At 34.7% G+C, this 17,772-nt stretch overlaps 1 protein-coding gene across 4 annotated transcripts in view; it reads right to left on the bottom strand.

The window, feature by feature from the left end:
* LOC132910640 (thrombospondin type-1 domain-containing protein 4-like) overlaps window positions 1-17,772 on the bottom strand; it is a 29,990-nt gene extending 12,218 nt beyond the window's left edge. Inside the window, exons 1-2 of one of the 4 annotated variants that reach the window (XM_060966444.1) lie at window positions 17,421-17,772; window positions 9,609-9,967 (exon numbers count right to left, since the gene is read on the bottom strand). In XM_060966444.1, the coding sequence (XP_060822427.1) occupies window positions 9,609-9,650 (42 nt within the window). In that variant the 5' untranslated portion in view covers window positions 9,651-9,967; window positions 17,421-17,772. The other 3 variants (XM_060966445.1, XM_060966446.1, XM_060966447.1) reach the window with 3 other exon arrangements.

The following is a 17,772-nucleotide window of genomic DNA, read 5'->3' on the forward strand; positions in this document are numbered from 1 at the left end:
GACTACGTCCTTGATATCCGCTAGAGCTGAACGCGACGCTATTCCGTTGTAGCGCGACACTTCTTTTTTTCAGTAAAAGCTAATCAGTAACGTGCATATAAAGCCGCGCCCTAACTGACACTCCTCGACTCTTTGATTGGATTAACCCAGGATGAATGTCAAGTTACTTCGCCGCTTATATGCTACACCTTGGCCACTGCTTGATGTTAATTGTATGAATATCGCATGAGCGAATTTATGCATCGGCCAGGGTGTAGAGGGGAACAATGCGAGTGGCGCGGACCTTTCTCGATTACCATTCGATAATGTCAAAGCACGTGAAACAGGTCCCTCGATTACCTCGATATTAACAACAAGGGTCAGGCGTAATGCGCACGAACACCGGATCTTAATGTTATCTCAAGTCGATCGTTATCTCAGATTTGTATTTATGACAACGGCCTTGATTTATAAACATCTCCATGGGATTATGGTTATGAAGAAATTTATGGAATCCCTTAATTACGTAACGAACTACGCGCTAGACTAGAAAACGCAATAATTCATCCGAAAGACTCGATCGGTACAGTATCGTCTTCAGATACTTTCTTTCGAAGAGATTGCTCTTTGAACTTTTTGTAGAGTGACTTTTATTTCACATTTTTTGATTCTATAAAAGTTTCTAAAAGTAACATATGGAATTGAATTTCCATCTTCATTCTTCTTTTTTTCTTATCACTATACCTTTTACACTAAATCGCAGTAGGAAAGAAAACTGCATCCTTATCATTCAGATTGAGGAAGGTTAGGAAAACCACGAAAAAGGTTTTGGAAGAATACAATGGCGACTAAAATTTAAAACAATCGTGATACACAGAGCTAAATTTTTCTTGCCATTCAAAGAAAGCGTTAATTTGCATATAAAAATAGGAAACTTCAAGTCACAGTGCACAGAATTAAACTTCCTTTCTCTCTTCCTCCCTCCTTATCACGCAAAGTATCTTTCACACAGAATTCCACGATACTCCATCGCAAGAGAATCGCACATCCTTACTATTCGTTAATTTCCAAACTTTACGGATCAGCCATTCGTTACACGACCAAAAACGTTACATCGAGATTTATGGCGTAGCGGTAGTGACTTGAAATAAACGACGAAGCCACAATACGCCACATAGTTCTATATGCGTGTACATACGTAACGCACGCGTGTCACAAGGTTTCGCGATACTTTTAGAAAAATACACGCGTGTGCATTTGTACAGTCACATGCAGCGGGTAGCATAAATCCGTGGAGGTGTTAAAGCACATTAAATTACGTCGTGCCCGTTAACTTGTAATAAGCGAGCCGTAATTCTCTCGAGCAACATTTACAAGCGGCTCATACGAGGCCACACCAGGTGTTTACACTACGATAAAGCAGTTTGCGTTCACGTGTACCTTGTACCCGTTCGTTTCAGGAACCACGTGTGCAGATTTGATTCACGTGAAAATCAAGGCTTCTGTATGGCTCACATAACGCTACGAATATTTTTATCATCGTTGTATACACGGTGGTGAGACGCATTTTTCAATTACGAGTTAATTAAACGCAAGCTATGCTAACCACGTTAAAATCGTTAGATTTAGTAGATTACTCGTATTAGTAGACTGGTCACGTAAAAATAGAGCATCGTTCTACGATGAGATATGTCTGTCTATTTCTTAAATCTTTTTCGCTACGAAGTGTATTTCTAAGAAAAACATTTGAAGAAGATACGTTCGAATAAAAAATGAAATTTATGGATTTTTTAGTTCGAACACTGTTCCAACGCCATGACTTCGTTGCTAAAATTTGATCTGTTTTAAGATTGTAGATTCGCAATTCGAATATTGTTTATGAAGGTAATATGAACTTGAGATTTTGCTTCATTTGAATATTGGTTTAATATAGGATTACTCTCCACGGAAGATTGTAGAAAAATCTTACTTTCTATTTCTTGCAAATATTTCATATAAAGTGTCACGATGTGTCATACATCGTAATGGATATTATAAATACAAAAAAGGGGGTCGAAAGTTGTGCGGTCATTAAGATAAGCAGCTAATTAATAATCGGTTTCAAAAGGGCCTAATGAATCATCGTGGTTCTACGAGGAACCCTGCAGGTTCGGCATTATGCTTCGGATCCACGACGATGAGGATTAAACCGTTCTAGTGTCTACCAAAATAACGCAACAAGGATAAACGTCGAACTCGATTCTGATGCTATGCGTTATCGGTGCCGATCATCGTGACGCCATTAATCGTGTCCACAGTGAAATACGAAAGTCTGACTCGCTCACACTTAGTGTCACATGTCTACTTCCGATAGACAAATTTGCATCGTTTATCTCTCCCTGGTTTTTCAATAAGGTTTGAATTAAGAACGTTTATCAAGATAAAATGTTACAGTTAACTAAAAGTTTCTTAAATATTTGAATGTATGAATCTTTGTGTAACTTGCCATAAGTAATAACGAATTTTTGAATAAAGGTAAAAAATTGGAAGAATGATAACCTGTGAAATTTTAGTAGTGTCATGTCGTGGATAGTGAATGTAGTTAATTGAAGGAGCCAAGAAATTAAATGATCAATTTTAAATATAAAATTCAGTTTTGGAGTGTAGGAAGTATTATGTTATAATTTAATATGATACCTAATAATTTAATATATGTATATATCTAATTTTATGTAATAGACAGGTAAAATAGTATAACAATGGAGAAAGAGTTTTATTATATATATATCATTGAATAAATAATATGAGAATATATAATTATATTACGTAGATCCTTAGTTTAGCAACAGGTTGAAGGAAGAATTTCTCCTGAGAATAGAGACTAGTACTAGTTACACATTATCGTAATGAAGACCTTGTTATCATGTAACATATTACGCAATAAATTATTATAGCAAGAAACATTTCTAGTTCATGTCGTAATAAATTATTCCATTATATTCTCAACAATATCTCATAAGTAATTTTTGACTGCATCCTACAACTTCATTGTAGTAGACGCAATTTTAATATAAGAAGTTTTCAAGACAAACCGGTTACTAAAGTGGTCCAGTAATGCAGTTCAGAAAGCTGTTTCCTTATTTAACCAATACACACGTATTCTATACTGATAAGATTGACATAAACGTGCTGACGTTCAATTATTCCCCGGCACTAATAACGCAAATATCTGCATATTAAATTTGTTATTTTAAATTTTTTTATTATATATCTACGTTTATCTTAAATAAATTAGGTAACCAATAACATACCAATTACGCAACCATACTCATTTTATATCCAATAGATTGCACTAATCTACAACTCCTTTGTTTCCAATTTTCCTAGCATATCTACATTTATCGGAAACAAATTAAATAACCAATACTACGCCACATACATCACCGATTACAAAAACAACGCATACTTAATGTTTTATTTTAAATTTTCTATACTACTTTTATCTCGAATAAATTAGTCTAAAAAGTGAAATTGTAGTTCAATTGATGAGATTAATAAAATTAATCTATTTATAAAATAACCAAGAAAATGAAGCAAAGTATTTTGAAATGTCGTTATTCTCTTAAATCCTTGAATTGACATAACGTTACATCGAACATTTGTAGAAACGTTTCATCGTTTGAGAAATTCCATCCTTCTTTTCGCGCCTCTCAACCAGTTCCTCGCGCCGGATATAATTGACTTTTCTCGATAAGACCGGATTCCGCGGCGAATTCGAAATGCTTTTTCACGGTGGTCCGACAAGGCGAAGCGCGCCGAGAGGTGCGTCTAAACGTCTCGCTCTTCTCGCCCGCTCGTCGATCCTTCCACTTGGCGCGAGCAATGAAACTCGAGGCGTTTGCAACCTGCTTGCTGGCGCCGGTTACGCGTGCACGCTTCGTAATGTGCCAGATGAGAAAGGGATGAGACGCGAAAGCAGAACCGATAGCCGGCGAATAAGCGCGGTCACGTGCATCGTCATCACGAAGTCGGACATCGTCGTAGAAACCATTCCCTCGACGATAGAAATTGTTACTGGAAACTACAAATGAAATACACTATTGCCCGTAAGTGTTTGTCTGTCCATAAAATAATACGTATCATGATGCATAAATATTTTATTTATTTAAGATATATGAACTGCTCTCAAGTTATGTAGAATAGCATATATTTTTTTAAATAAAAATGTTTTCTTGGAAGGGTTTGATTGTTTATATTTGCTGACTAGTTATACTAAACACAATTATTATATATATAACACAAAATATGTATAGCAATTATCTTTGATATCTGCCTTTGTAAATTCTAGTGTTAGAACGTATTTTAATTGAATTTATTCGCACGCAAGATGTATGTATCGGATTCCTGAAGTAACGAGTCGATTTTTTATTTAACCATAATCTCTTGTGCAAGCTTGAATTGCATACTTAACGAGTGAAAAGACATGGCTGCATAATCGAGGAAGGTCTTGTATAGGTAATCGGATACTAAAATATTATTGAACTGTTTCTAGCTATGAGCATAATCTGCAGAAATTAGTATGTATCTCTGGTATTAATTAAATCTAGATATTGGTCTTGAACGTGCAATATTTTAGATATACAATGTAATACTCTGATGGTTACAGTAATAGCAATAGCAGTCTAGAGGCTCCTAATGAATTAACGTTTGACAGCTTGCATGTTGTTGTTTCTCAAATTTTTAAACTCTTCGATTTAATATTTTGCGTATATTTTATTTATTAATTAGTAATTTAATTAAATAGGATGGTACTGTTTAAAGAAAAATGAAAATTATAAGAATTGAATTATTAAAAATTATCAAGATGTAATTAATAAATTTATATAGAAGGACGGAATATTGAAAAATTCTCACGAAAAATATAAAGAATTATATGAAAACAGTCAATGGAGACTCGAGTAGCTTATGACACGTGATCGACGAGCAATAGAAGTCCAATGATTGTAACCTGCGCGATCATGACCCTGCACTAAGCGCGTGTCATAACGTTGGGACAGAGACGAGACAGGAAAGTGATAGCCCATGAATAAATATCTTCTTACTGTCAGTCGAGAAAACGTGCGCGTAAGAGCAAAATGATCGTCGTGTGTCGAGTGGAGGAAAATTTAATTTAGAAATTAGGTACATCAAGACCGAAGCTAATTATTTACTTATTACTAAATATAAAAGTATAAATTTATTCATAATACAAGAAATTATCATGAAATTATACAATGCAATAATGACGCAAATTATCATAAGATTATAGAGTTCTTAAATCTCTTCCCAGTTTAAAAGAGTTTTATGCTCGTGTAGCAATGTTTACGTAAATTAATTATCCTGAAATATATCTGAAGGATTAGAATTCACAACGTTCACGTTGGTTATAAAAATGCTATAAAGAGATTTCTTATATATATCGTAATCGTTTTACATCTAACGACAAGAAAGAAAAAGATAGTTTTGCAAGTAAAATGTTTGCGGGAAGCTATGGTATATTTGTAATTTATTACAACACCTTGGCCTCCGAGTGCGTCTTCTGCCTGTCCTCTGTCACGAAGACGGGGAAACATTAAAAGACAAAGAATTTCCTGAATGTATCATATTCAACTCATCCATGACAGATGATACTTTATGTTTTTAATTCGTTCTATTAAACAATTATTTCGTGTGCAATTTATCTATCCTAGATACATTGATTAGATGAAGTCTTTCAACTCATCAACGTTAAATATATTTACAATGGTCATGAAGTTTCCTTATAGGTTATATTACTATTATTAAGTTTGTCCATATAAAATGTCGTTTCTTCTGAGTTTGAAGTTTTATTATTGATTTTCAACCATATTAAAAAGAAAAAAATAAGACGGTTTTATCGCAATAAGGATATCAGAATTTCTTGTGATCCTAAATAATCAAGATATTTGCTTAATTTATAATCTAATATCATATGAATCTAATTATCCTTATATGAATCTAAATTTGGAAAATTGCTTCAAACATAAATTTAGCCTTCGAAGAAGGTTAAACATATCCTGCCTTTCACCTAAATAATTTTTCAGTACATAAATTATTTAAAAAAATAAACAATAAATAAACAAACTATAACAGTTTCATTCTAAGAAGATTTTAATTCCAGAATTGACAAATTTGGATTAAATGAAAAAACCTACCTATCTTCAAGGAAATAAATAAGATTTCCAAATCCTTTTTCCGACCGAATTGTCAACAAAATTCCATGCAAATTAATCCTCCAATATCAATAGACCACTTTCTCAAAAGGTTACTTTCAGCTATCCATAAAGGGGTTCCTGTACAAAGAAAAATCAAACGTAATATCCTCCAACACCTAAAAGGTCAACTCCAACGCATTCTACGAAAAGACACTTTACAATAACTTTAAAACACCCTGAAGAAGACGCGTCTCTTGAATACCACAGGCCACCTTCAGCAGGAACGTGGGCGCAACGTGATGGATTTCGATTCTCATGATTGATGAACGATCTTTAACCTCAGGAATGTCACACGAACGAGATTTAACCGATAAATTTGGATCAAGGATAATATTGTTTCCTGGTAAGAGCAGTCCGAATCTGTTTTAATGTGTTATTCGGTCGGTCTAAGAATATGTGTTACGCGGAAGATTTAACGGATGGAATGCGTTTCACACAACGTGGTACTTCCTAGACAGACCTTGGGCACTACAGACGGGTTTTGGCTCATCAAAGGAAGGAGAAAAATCGACGCTCGTCACAATTAAACAGCGTAATTTACGACACACGAGCGCCAATAAATAAAAGAACATCTTGTTTTCTCAACGGAGGGTAGCTTGTCATCATTCTCTTTATGATCAATCGTTAGGCAAACATCGCCGGTGTCTTTATCCTAGACCAGACCTATTTCGACTCTTACAGTAATCAACGTGATTCGCATCATATAACGATATTTCTCAAGAAACGTTGATTAATCGTAAATACAAAAATGTCAAATTTGCGATGGATTTATTATACGTGTTGATGAAGATGACGTTTGGTCTGACATAGTTTCTCAGAAGCTTTGAACAGCCGAGAGCTGCTTTCAAATTGTTAATAAATGAACGATACAGTATCAAAGTAGTCATGCGTTAAATTAGAACGATTATCTTGATGATTGGTAACATTTTAATAAGATATGATAAGACAGTAAAACGATGTTGAAAGTGAGAAAGGATATACTTCTTTATACCATTGATTTCTAACCTGTTTCTATATTTATTAAAAACTATGTTAAGGCAGTAGCTTAAAGTTTGATTGACATAGCGCAAGATTTATGCATCTTTTATGATAATCAACGAGAGAGTGGTAGAATTGTAAAGCAATAAATAACTTCGTTAATCGGTTCTCATTTTTCCTTCACGACATGGCGCCTTTATTCTCATAAAGCTGACGCCCTAGCTCTTTTATCTCCATGAGGATATCCATACCATATAAATATTCTCTTAGTTTTATTCGAACTCAACAACTCCTTTTACGTGCGACGAACGCGATGCCGGACCATTTCTGACTCATACTACTTTGTTATTTAGGATTTATCTGCGTTTTACGTAAAACCGAGGCTCGTCCCGCCAATATATGTTCCACGATCGTCACTTTATTCGTCATAGTTCCTAATGGACACGAAAAAACCGGTTTGAACGGGTCCCTGGCGAAGCAACGATATATTCTTTGTAATTTTGAAATACAACCGTTCATTAAAGGCGTACGCGACGACTATTTATCTTTTCGGCGACAACGAGGTCTCGTTAGACCGTGTAAATGATAATAATAACGATGATTAAACTAACGACTAATGCCAGCAGCGATTCATTAGCTACTCGATGCGAAAAACATTGCTGAATTTACGAAATACGGCTGGCCGATTTGCTGGACGCGTCCCGTGTCGCCTACGACCGCTTGAAAATGCATGAAATTTGTTTCGTGTTCCAAATTACTTACTATTATAAACTACACGCTAGGAGAAAGGAATTGCCGAGTCGCTGCGTTTTACGACATTTTAAGTTACTTTAAGTTACTCGAGTTCGCGTAAATCTCGTTTCACATTTAATAAAAATAATGAAATATTTAACCCATTTAGAACATTCGTAATAACGTAGTATCGTCTATTTTTACAAGCCTATATATAAATCTTCGAATTATCTTTTTTTAACGCTCTATGTGACTAAGAAGAGAGACTTTAAACATGTATCATTTCATTTCTGTATTTTTCTATGGTGTTCACTAATTCTTGACCAAACAAAAATGGATCAAAAAAAGGGAGCGGTGGGAACAAAATCGTTTTCCTCGAGAAATGAATTTACGAGCGTCTCAGCGGATCCGTTTTAAACATAGAGATGAGGAAGCTCGGAAGAAAGCCGGGAGAGAAACTCCTACTCTTTCGAAGCTGCTTCTCGACAGTGTCAGGAAGAAATACACCGACACGCTTTCAACGAATTTTGGTGACACGCACGGATAAAGAGATGCTTCCTAAAAAGAGTCACTCTTATCATCGTGACACGAACGAGACACGGCCGTGTGATACTTTTTATTGGCCCGTGGTGGTAAGCCCCCGACACAAGAACGGGAGACGCCTCTTTCGGTCTTCTCGTGCGGCTCGAGCGAACCAAAAAGAGAAACGAAAATAAAGAAAGAAAAAGAAAAGAAGGCGGAGATGGAGGAAAGATCGAAGAGAAAGAGAAAGGGCAAGAAAAAAAAGTGGGCCCTACGCAGTTGTGCTTTTCAGCATGTGCTGAGAACGTGAACGAGTTGGAACCACGAGGCGCCAGATATCCTGTAATTTGTCTTTCAACGAATCACTTTCGACGACCGACCGGCATGACGATTTTTGTGCAGCGTATAAATTATATTCACGCGCAATCTAGAGATTAGCCACTGTCGTTCGCGGTCCTCTATGTGATTCGTTCAGGAATTAAATTAGTTATGAGTAATATTGATTAAAAGTGTAAAATATTGATTTGCGAATATATAATATAGACCAGCAATAAACAAGACTTGAATGTTCAAATATTCCATAAAAAAGATCTAGTTTTCATCTTACAATATTCCAGTTTTAATATATTCCTCGATAAAAAAAGATTCTTCATTTTATAGTTTCCTAATTTTTACATATTTTCTTGGAGAAATCAAGGTTAAACTAAAATATCTTTCTAATAGTAAAATATGCTAGTTTAACCTTCACCATTTCTCTAGATAAGAACTAAATGTCAAAAAGAAGTATTTGAGTAAGAGTATAACTTTTACTGTCAACCCAGTCCATATTCGTCGAAATTAAGACATCTGACTGACTAATTTATTCCTTAATTTCAAAACCAAACAAGCTTACAAAAGTACCATAAAAATTGATGACGCGTCGCTCAAAGAAGCGAGTCTTTTGAGTCGGTTTCAAAGACACCGCCTCCGCACTTACACCCTTTTTTTTCTTTCCATATACGCACAGACAGTTCAAATAGCCGCACACTAATTTAATCTACGAGTTTGGCATTGAAGTTCAAGTCAAATTGGAACTGGCCCAGAAATCACTCTAACTTGCGTTAAATCATTGTAAACGTTTCCTTGATTATATTATTCAGAACTTACCGTCAGAGATATCAATAGAGAGAACAGGAAAGCTTTATCCATCTTGGACAATATTCTTCTTCCGGTTCACGCTCCACGTATCATCTTCTTTTCCACGTAACCTTCTTTTCGTTAATTTTCTTCGTAACGAGTTTCGAAATGTTTTCGCGAACAATTCTTTGTCATTTTTCGAGTACACCAATAGTTTTGCATCACACCACGGTATTTCGATTCAGTTTTCGTTTCTTCGAATGTCATTGAAATCACAGTAATCGCAGTAATTACGTTTCACTCGTACACGCTTTTGTTCGTTTGCACCATCCAACTGTTTATTACGATAATTTACAAGATGTACGTTTTCTATCGTTCTGTTTTCATATCTGAACAAAATTAGATAATGAATGGTTATTACTAATTTTTTGCTACCTTTATACTATTTTGCTACATTGTACAGAAAAAAAATCAAGATCATTACCTGTAATTAGAGATAATACAAAAATTGTCGATACCTGATCTTTGTTTCGTAAAAATAGAATTCAAATTATCTCATTGAAATTCAAACACGTTACTTGCGCGCTGAAAGAACAAACAGTCCCAGCTGTATTCCTAAATGGTAAAACTATACTGCAAAGGAACGTTATAAAATACTTAGAAATGCATCTGGATAGCAAACTAACATACTAATATCTTATTTAAGAAAAAAGTCGAATAAACCGAAATCAAAAGAAGAAACAAGAGCTATATTGCAAAACTAAGTACAGAAATTTGCAAAACAATAATAAAATCAACATAAAAATAGTAATTTCGTATCGTGCTCTGGAATACAGCAGTAAATACGTATTAAGAGAATCGGGACACATACATATTTTTATCATCAATTCCATTTTATAAAACAAATGGCAAATTATATCTAGAGAAACAGAATTATGTATCTTCTATCCTATACCAAAATAATGTATTAGTTTTGGCATTATAAAGAATTATAACCACCAGCATCATAATTCCTCCTTAACCAAGAATCTCAATAGTTTTACTTTTCCCTTTATATTATGTTTCTGTACTCCTTCTCACGCCTATTGGGTACCTCTGGCGTTAGCAATTTTCCATGCAACTTTTCCACCGATTTATGATACGCGGATATTATTTATTGTTTCTTACGTTACCATGTATCCGAGAGGCACGCAGGAATTTCCCCGCTGATATCTAAATTGTGATCAACGCGACCGCGCGAGTCACGGATAGAAGGATAGCAGGGATAAGGAAATTATTTACACGGGAACGGTTGTGGCGCGGCCAGATAGAAAGAGGCATGGTACACTTGATCTATAGTTTGCTCGTAATTACATCGGTCAAACCAATAAATCGGTGACCTTTTTCGATTTTTCGTCGTTCCGGTTTTCTCGCTACACTTTCCTCCATGAACGAACAAGACAGGTTTTGTTCCTCTTGTAATTGTTTAATTAAACTGCGTGTTGACAAGATTGATCGATACGTTCGACGCAAAATTGCAAGCCACTTTCAACGCTCAGGGTACATACGTGACCTGCTCGTTTCAGCCAGATATTTTTTAAATGAAAAATTTGAAAAATAATTATTTGATTCTATTAATGATTTCTCTATTTTGTAGGAAAATTAGAACCTTTTTATTGGATTAAATAGAAGAAAAAATGACATGATTGTTACAGAGCTCGTTACGTATTACATATTACATTAATGAGAATAATTAGATGTGTAACGTGAACGTGCATGGTTTGATGATGATTCAGGTTGACGCATGCTAATGTCGAATGCGTGTAACACAAACGGCAAAAAGTTTGGAACCGTTCATCGAGAAAGCGGAACGATAAAGTATTCCGTTGGAAATCGCTGGACTATTTTTAGGATTGTTTTAAGAAAGGCGCCGTTTCTGTCGTTTGTAGAATGAACGCATTTCAACAGAAAAAATATATTCGGCGTTTGAACAATATTTTAATGGCACCGAAGGTGGGTGGAGGATCGCCTACTATTTTTAAGTCGTGTCCTCGATTTCCGGACGATGATGCAGCCTGCACTATCAGCGAATTGCCGTTTCCCATTTCAAGACGATCGAGACTTTTTCTTTCTAAAACTTTTATGTCCAAGAAAAATCGGGAATAAATTATCATAAATTTTTCAGTTGTAAAATTGTTGTTCAGTTGTAAAAAATTTGTACGAAGGTGTACGAGGAATTTGCAAGCAACAAAGTACAAAATACAGTTTCTAAAATAACGATATAAGAAGAAATTCATTAATTTTCCAAAACTTGCATCACTTGAAATTATACGTCTGTTTTAATTCGAGTAATTTTCTACTTCACTTGTTCTACAATATTTAATTCGTTAAACTTTAGCCATTTCTGATTCTTTTCTGAAGATAATTAGATTGATCTGAAAAATTATAGTATCATATAAGTTATATTATTATAATTTAAATATTCTTAAACAAACTGCTATAATATTTCTATCAGAAGAAACTGATTAAAACAGCAAAATCAACAATATATGTACATAATTTAACTCACAAAAAAACTAGACCATAAAACTACAAATATTTAAAAAAAGTCGATTAAAACGATCTCCAATAAAAAATTCTAAGATAAAAAGTCCCATTTACATTAATATCTTTATATCTCAAGTACACCATCCACTACTCGAAAACTCGATTCCGTCTAATAAAAATTTTATTGAAACCAACTCGCGAGTACTCCTGACGCACACACGTACGGCACACAAATAACACTTCACCGATGGCCAAAGAGCTCCGATTCGACGCACGATCAAGATACATATTTTGCATCGTGAGAAACGAGTTATGATGCGACACGAAGGAAATTGGATATTAAAGAAGCCTTCGAGTCCGTGTACGTATACGCACGCACATAATGCCTTCATGCTCCAGTTGTTAGTGAGCGTTAGACGGGAATCGATATTAGTCGTGCGTCGACCTGTCGAACGTAATCGTTCTCCTACATAGAATTATCCGCTGAAAGCGTGCCGCGCGTGGAAAATTATTTTTCTACCGGTTCAGACATTCCATCGGTCTCTTTCGTACTGAATTACATACACCACTGCTCATAAGTATCCGGACAATTTGGTCATGGTAGTAACAGCACCCATTTTACTGAAGTCTACATATTAATAACGAATATATAATAACAATATGCAAATTGTATTAAAGTGTACAAATTAATGGACAATTAATCATTAGAAACAACACTTACTGTCTTTTTATGAACTAGCCAGGCTGTAAATCTAAATTGATTATTAAAAAACATAGCTATAATATATTTTACCAGTTATATACTATTGCACACAGTGTTTCACGAAAGTATTCGAACACTTACCATACAAAACTTTTATGAATATATTATGCATGTTATACTAATGATTTTGAAATTTCATTAGGACTGTAGCGGGGCACAAATATCGTGATTATATTGGTAAAATGTAAAACTAATTCGAAAATGTATCAGGGGTTACAATAGATCTATTGCAAGCATACACTTCGCAAATATCATCAAAGTATTTGAACAGTCAATTTAATTCCATTCTTAATTATATTATATCTGTATACCAATTTTGCACGAACTTGTAATGCGTAATTACATGCTTGTAATAAATATATTGTTACCTCTATATTCATTTTGGGATTAGTTCATAGCAATCAATACTAAAATTTTACCAACATAATCACGGTAGTCTTCTTACTACAGTGCTGATGGAATTCCAAAAATGTATCATATGACGCACGTACTATGTTCACAAATATTTTCAGTGATAAGTGTTCGAATACTTTCATTGTCATTGTATGACGATTATACAGAATAAAATCATTGCATCTTAATTTATGCATAAAATTTCATAACTAAACTACATTTTGTCGAAAATAAACAAGAGTCTGGATACTTTCGAGCGATCGTGTATATCGCACGCTGAAAAGTTAAACGCCGCTGCAACAACGTGGCAGCACGAGATTTTTCCCGGCTGGCGCCATACATCGATGGTTCCAGTAGATCGATCTCAATTACGCCTGGTTTACATTATCTCTGTTTTAATCTATTGTTTATCCGGCACGTTTCCCGTCACGCTGCCTTGTCGCTGCCACGGCATCGAGCGGTGAAATTTATGGGCCCAGTCGAGAGCAAAAGGGATTAGTTTATGTTTATTTTGCGGAATTGAAATGGCGCGGAATGTGGGGCCAATGGGTACGCAACACGTGGAATTTATGAAGCAAGAGGGAAATAAGAAGACGGAATTATTGCAGGTGTAATTATGTACAATCGGTAGATACATTTACGTTTTTCTTTTTCTTTCGCGGCGACTTCATGAAAAAATTGAATTGATCGAGTAGCAGATTACATGGGTTATAATTTCAGCCATTTATATCGTAAACACGAGTTTAATCGGTTAGTAGAGATAGAAAAGTTATGAGCTCGATCCATAAATGTAAGATTCTTTTCTCGTGAAAGATTATTTTATGTATTTTATACCTGTTCATTTTTGTGTTGCTGTATCTTATCCATTGATGAAATTAATTCATGGTTGCATATCTGTTTTGAAATCATTCATTCACCGTGTAGATCATATTGACGCTAGGAAATATAAATTACCGTGGTATAATAAAAAATAAGAAATATCGATCGGAAAGTTGTTAAACAAATTTCTAAGTGAGAACAGTTTAAATGAACACTCGCGTGGTACTTTGTTTACATACAACATTGTTTAATATTTACTTATATGTATATTATTATACGTTTATGTACAATATTGGTTAACACTTGTGAAGTGTTACACTGTGTTTGTAATATTCATATGGAATGTTTAACGAGTCGGAAAACACGCTTTGTTGATTTTGCAACTAGTCATTCAGTGATCTTGGCGTAATTAAACTATTAGCTGATTATTTAAGTGGCGATGTATGCGTGCATTAATTACGGACTATTACCAGCTAAATATCGCACGTTAAGTGCGCTGTAAGTACACGATAAGTAGCCGCGTTGCGGATGAATATGAATTATGGGTTATGCATGTATTCGGTAGCTGTCTCTATATGTCGTTCGAATGAAATGGCGCCACAGAATACATTAATGGCGCAATATTTCAGAAAACGAGCCGAGTATCGATCAAACGATGTCGTAATACGACAAAATATTTGATTAAACGGAAAGATTCCGCATTTTCAATGAGATGTTCGATGGTTATAACGTGCTACTGTTGATTAGCAATTCGAAAGTAATTATGTATTTTCATTAATTTGATAGCAGATTTCTCTATTCATCTTGGTAACACGTAGTTTAAAAGATTTAATAAGCAATTTGAAAATATTTCTTTAATAATGCAGAAAAATTAAATAATTAAGTTTAAGAATACTCACATTCGTATTTGATTGCTATGTATTTAGATTGTTACAAAGTCATGACTGGAAGAATAAAGAATTTAAAACTTATGTAGAAGTCAGCGTCTCTAAAATTGTTTCACGTCCAAATAACGAAGTTCCTGTGGTAGCTGATTGTAACATATCAATCTTGTAAATATAATATAACAGTATTTAACGCGATGAAAATGCAAAAGCATTTAATTTTTTCCATTTAATTTAATAATAATGGTTCTTCAGCGATACTTCTTCAAATTATTAAAATAATTTATAATTTTCAAATAAATTATTCCATTAGTTTGTCTTCTAATTATGTTATTATATCCTGTAATATATTTTGATGAATAACAAGATTGATTCATATAATCATCATTAAACTAGAATCTACGTGTTAATTACATTACAAAGTGGTGTAGAGCCTCGTCAAACAGCTTCTACTCTTCATTACGCTGTCTATTTTTTCATGACCGATGTTTATGAGACCGCGTTACTTTATTACAGCGAAAACACACCAGAAAGAATAGCACCATTCCAATGGATCTAAGTAAGTAAGTACTTACGCAAGTGTCGGTATAACGCGAAGCACCGTTTATTTTTACGATTATCGACCCACTGGGATCGTGAACTATTAATACACGTTTGTGAAAAGACAGATCGGGGGTAAACCGATTTTCTAGAGAGCAAAATACTCATGTAACAGATACTGGGTCTTCCTCGTGATATTTGATAGCTACTTGCTTGCGTTTTCGAGATGATGGCTAAATTATGGATTTTATAACAGACTTTAGCTGATGATTCAATTTAAAAGCAAACTAAAATATTTTTCTTTTAATTTTCTTCTAAACTTATCGGAATTAGAAAGAGTTGTCAAAATAGGGTAGTTTCTATCAATTTTAAATACTTCTTATTTTTTGTTCTGAATTACAGATAAAACTACATGGTATATTTGTAAAGAGTGTAATTATTTAGACATTAGAAAGGTAGGATCGTTAAATTAAACTAAAGTAGGGGGAAGATAGTTATGTAATTACGTTATTAATAAGTATGCTCAAAGTAGTTAACCCGCTATAACGTGATGTAATTTAACACATTGTGTATGGGAGGCGATCATCTCCGTCATTGTATATCCAAACTTTGTTACTGTACTAAATACCATACTTGAAGGCATCATCTAATATTTATGCAAGTTCCATCGCAATGAGATCGAATGAAAAGTAAGCAAAGAAATTGATTTTTCAACAAATACATGCATACTACAGGAGTTTTATTGAAAATACTTGAGATTATTTAAACTTGAAAAATGTAACTCTGTATTAAAAGTTACTTAGATATTTACCCAAATCTTACTAGACTATGGATATTTATGCAAATTCATACTTTCATGAATATGAATAAAAATGCAGATTCATTTTACTTTCTAAATTAGTACTTACTCTTACTTTTTGTGTATTCTTGCATATTTTAACTTATTTATATTAATGCATAAACATCCGTGGTCTAATCTTTCTATTAACAAGCAATCAATTTATGATAATTATTACTCCTTCAGTGATTAATGAGGAATGATAATTAATTATAATCTTTCCATACGTAAGCAAGTGAGAGTTGGGTTATAGCGGGTTGGAGAATGTTAGTAATTACATTTTACCGTGATAACGTAATGCCTTCCGGGACGTGAGAACAAAATTCACGTGCGAAGAGGGGCACAAAGTCAAGGCCGCTTGCATTCGTCCACGAAAATAGCTGTGGAAGCCGTCAAAGGGACCGTAAATTTAGATTTGTGTGGCACGAAGTGCTTTAAGCTGTACCGTGTATGTTGTGATAGAAAAAGAATCTCGTGGTGCCGTGACGGCGCGGAGGAAAAAAGATTATAGCTGTCTGGCAAAAGCAAGGAGGTTCACGTCATAGTTTAGCGGACGCGGAATTCTCTGTCACGTTTCTTTCGGCCTGGCACGCTTTTCAGGAACATATTTGACTCTTTAATGGCTCACGTTCGTTGACACATCCTTTACATATCTTAATCTTGTTCGTTCAATTTGTCAACAATGTTCCTCGACGATAAACTATAATTCTTAGCGACCAGAATTATAAAAACCAACTTGTTGCGGGAATCCGATTACCTTTGAACTTTAAACGGTACCCGTAGAATTCGATTTGGGTGACAAGTTGGCTAGCCGATACGAAAAAAATCGTGTCGAGCATGTACCAACATAGAATCTGGTACAAGCCCACAACCCCAATATAAAAAAAGATCGAATACAAGAGATCAATCTGTTAGGTCGATCTTAAAATTCCTATGGAACGTCTAGCATGAATAAAATCGTCAGGAAAACACTAAGCCTCAGTTACATTAAATTCCTTATAGAACAAAATATGATATTATATTCTTTATAAAACAACTACAAAAAGAGATCGTTATCAACACAAAACACAAAGTATCACCTGCATCGAATTGTTTCTTAGTCGAGCGAATTTATACAAACAGATGAAGAATAAAAATTTCGTCCAGGATTTAAACCAATTTTAACCACTTAATTATTTCATACTCGTGTTATTTATTTTCATACGACACTCTTTCAAATTATTCCCGCCGAAAAGTTCACGAAAAATTTAACGACGTGCAGTACGATGTACGGAGTTCACGATGCGCACTGATCGGTTGCTCGATCTTTAAGAAAATGAGAAGCTGCAGCCACGGTAGCGTGCCGCATGTTACAGAATACCGAGAGACGAGTTTCTCTGTCGTGCTTTACAGAGGTGTCGTGCCGAACTGACGGCTCCCGTCGGTGGAGGA

The sequence above is a fragment of the Bombus pascuorum genome, chromosome 9 (assembly GCF_905332965.1).
Source record: "Bombus pascuorum chromosome 9, iyBomPasc1.1, whole genome shotgun sequence".
NCBI lineage: Eukaryota > Metazoa > Arthropoda > Insecta > Hymenoptera > Apidae > Bombus > Bombus pascuorum.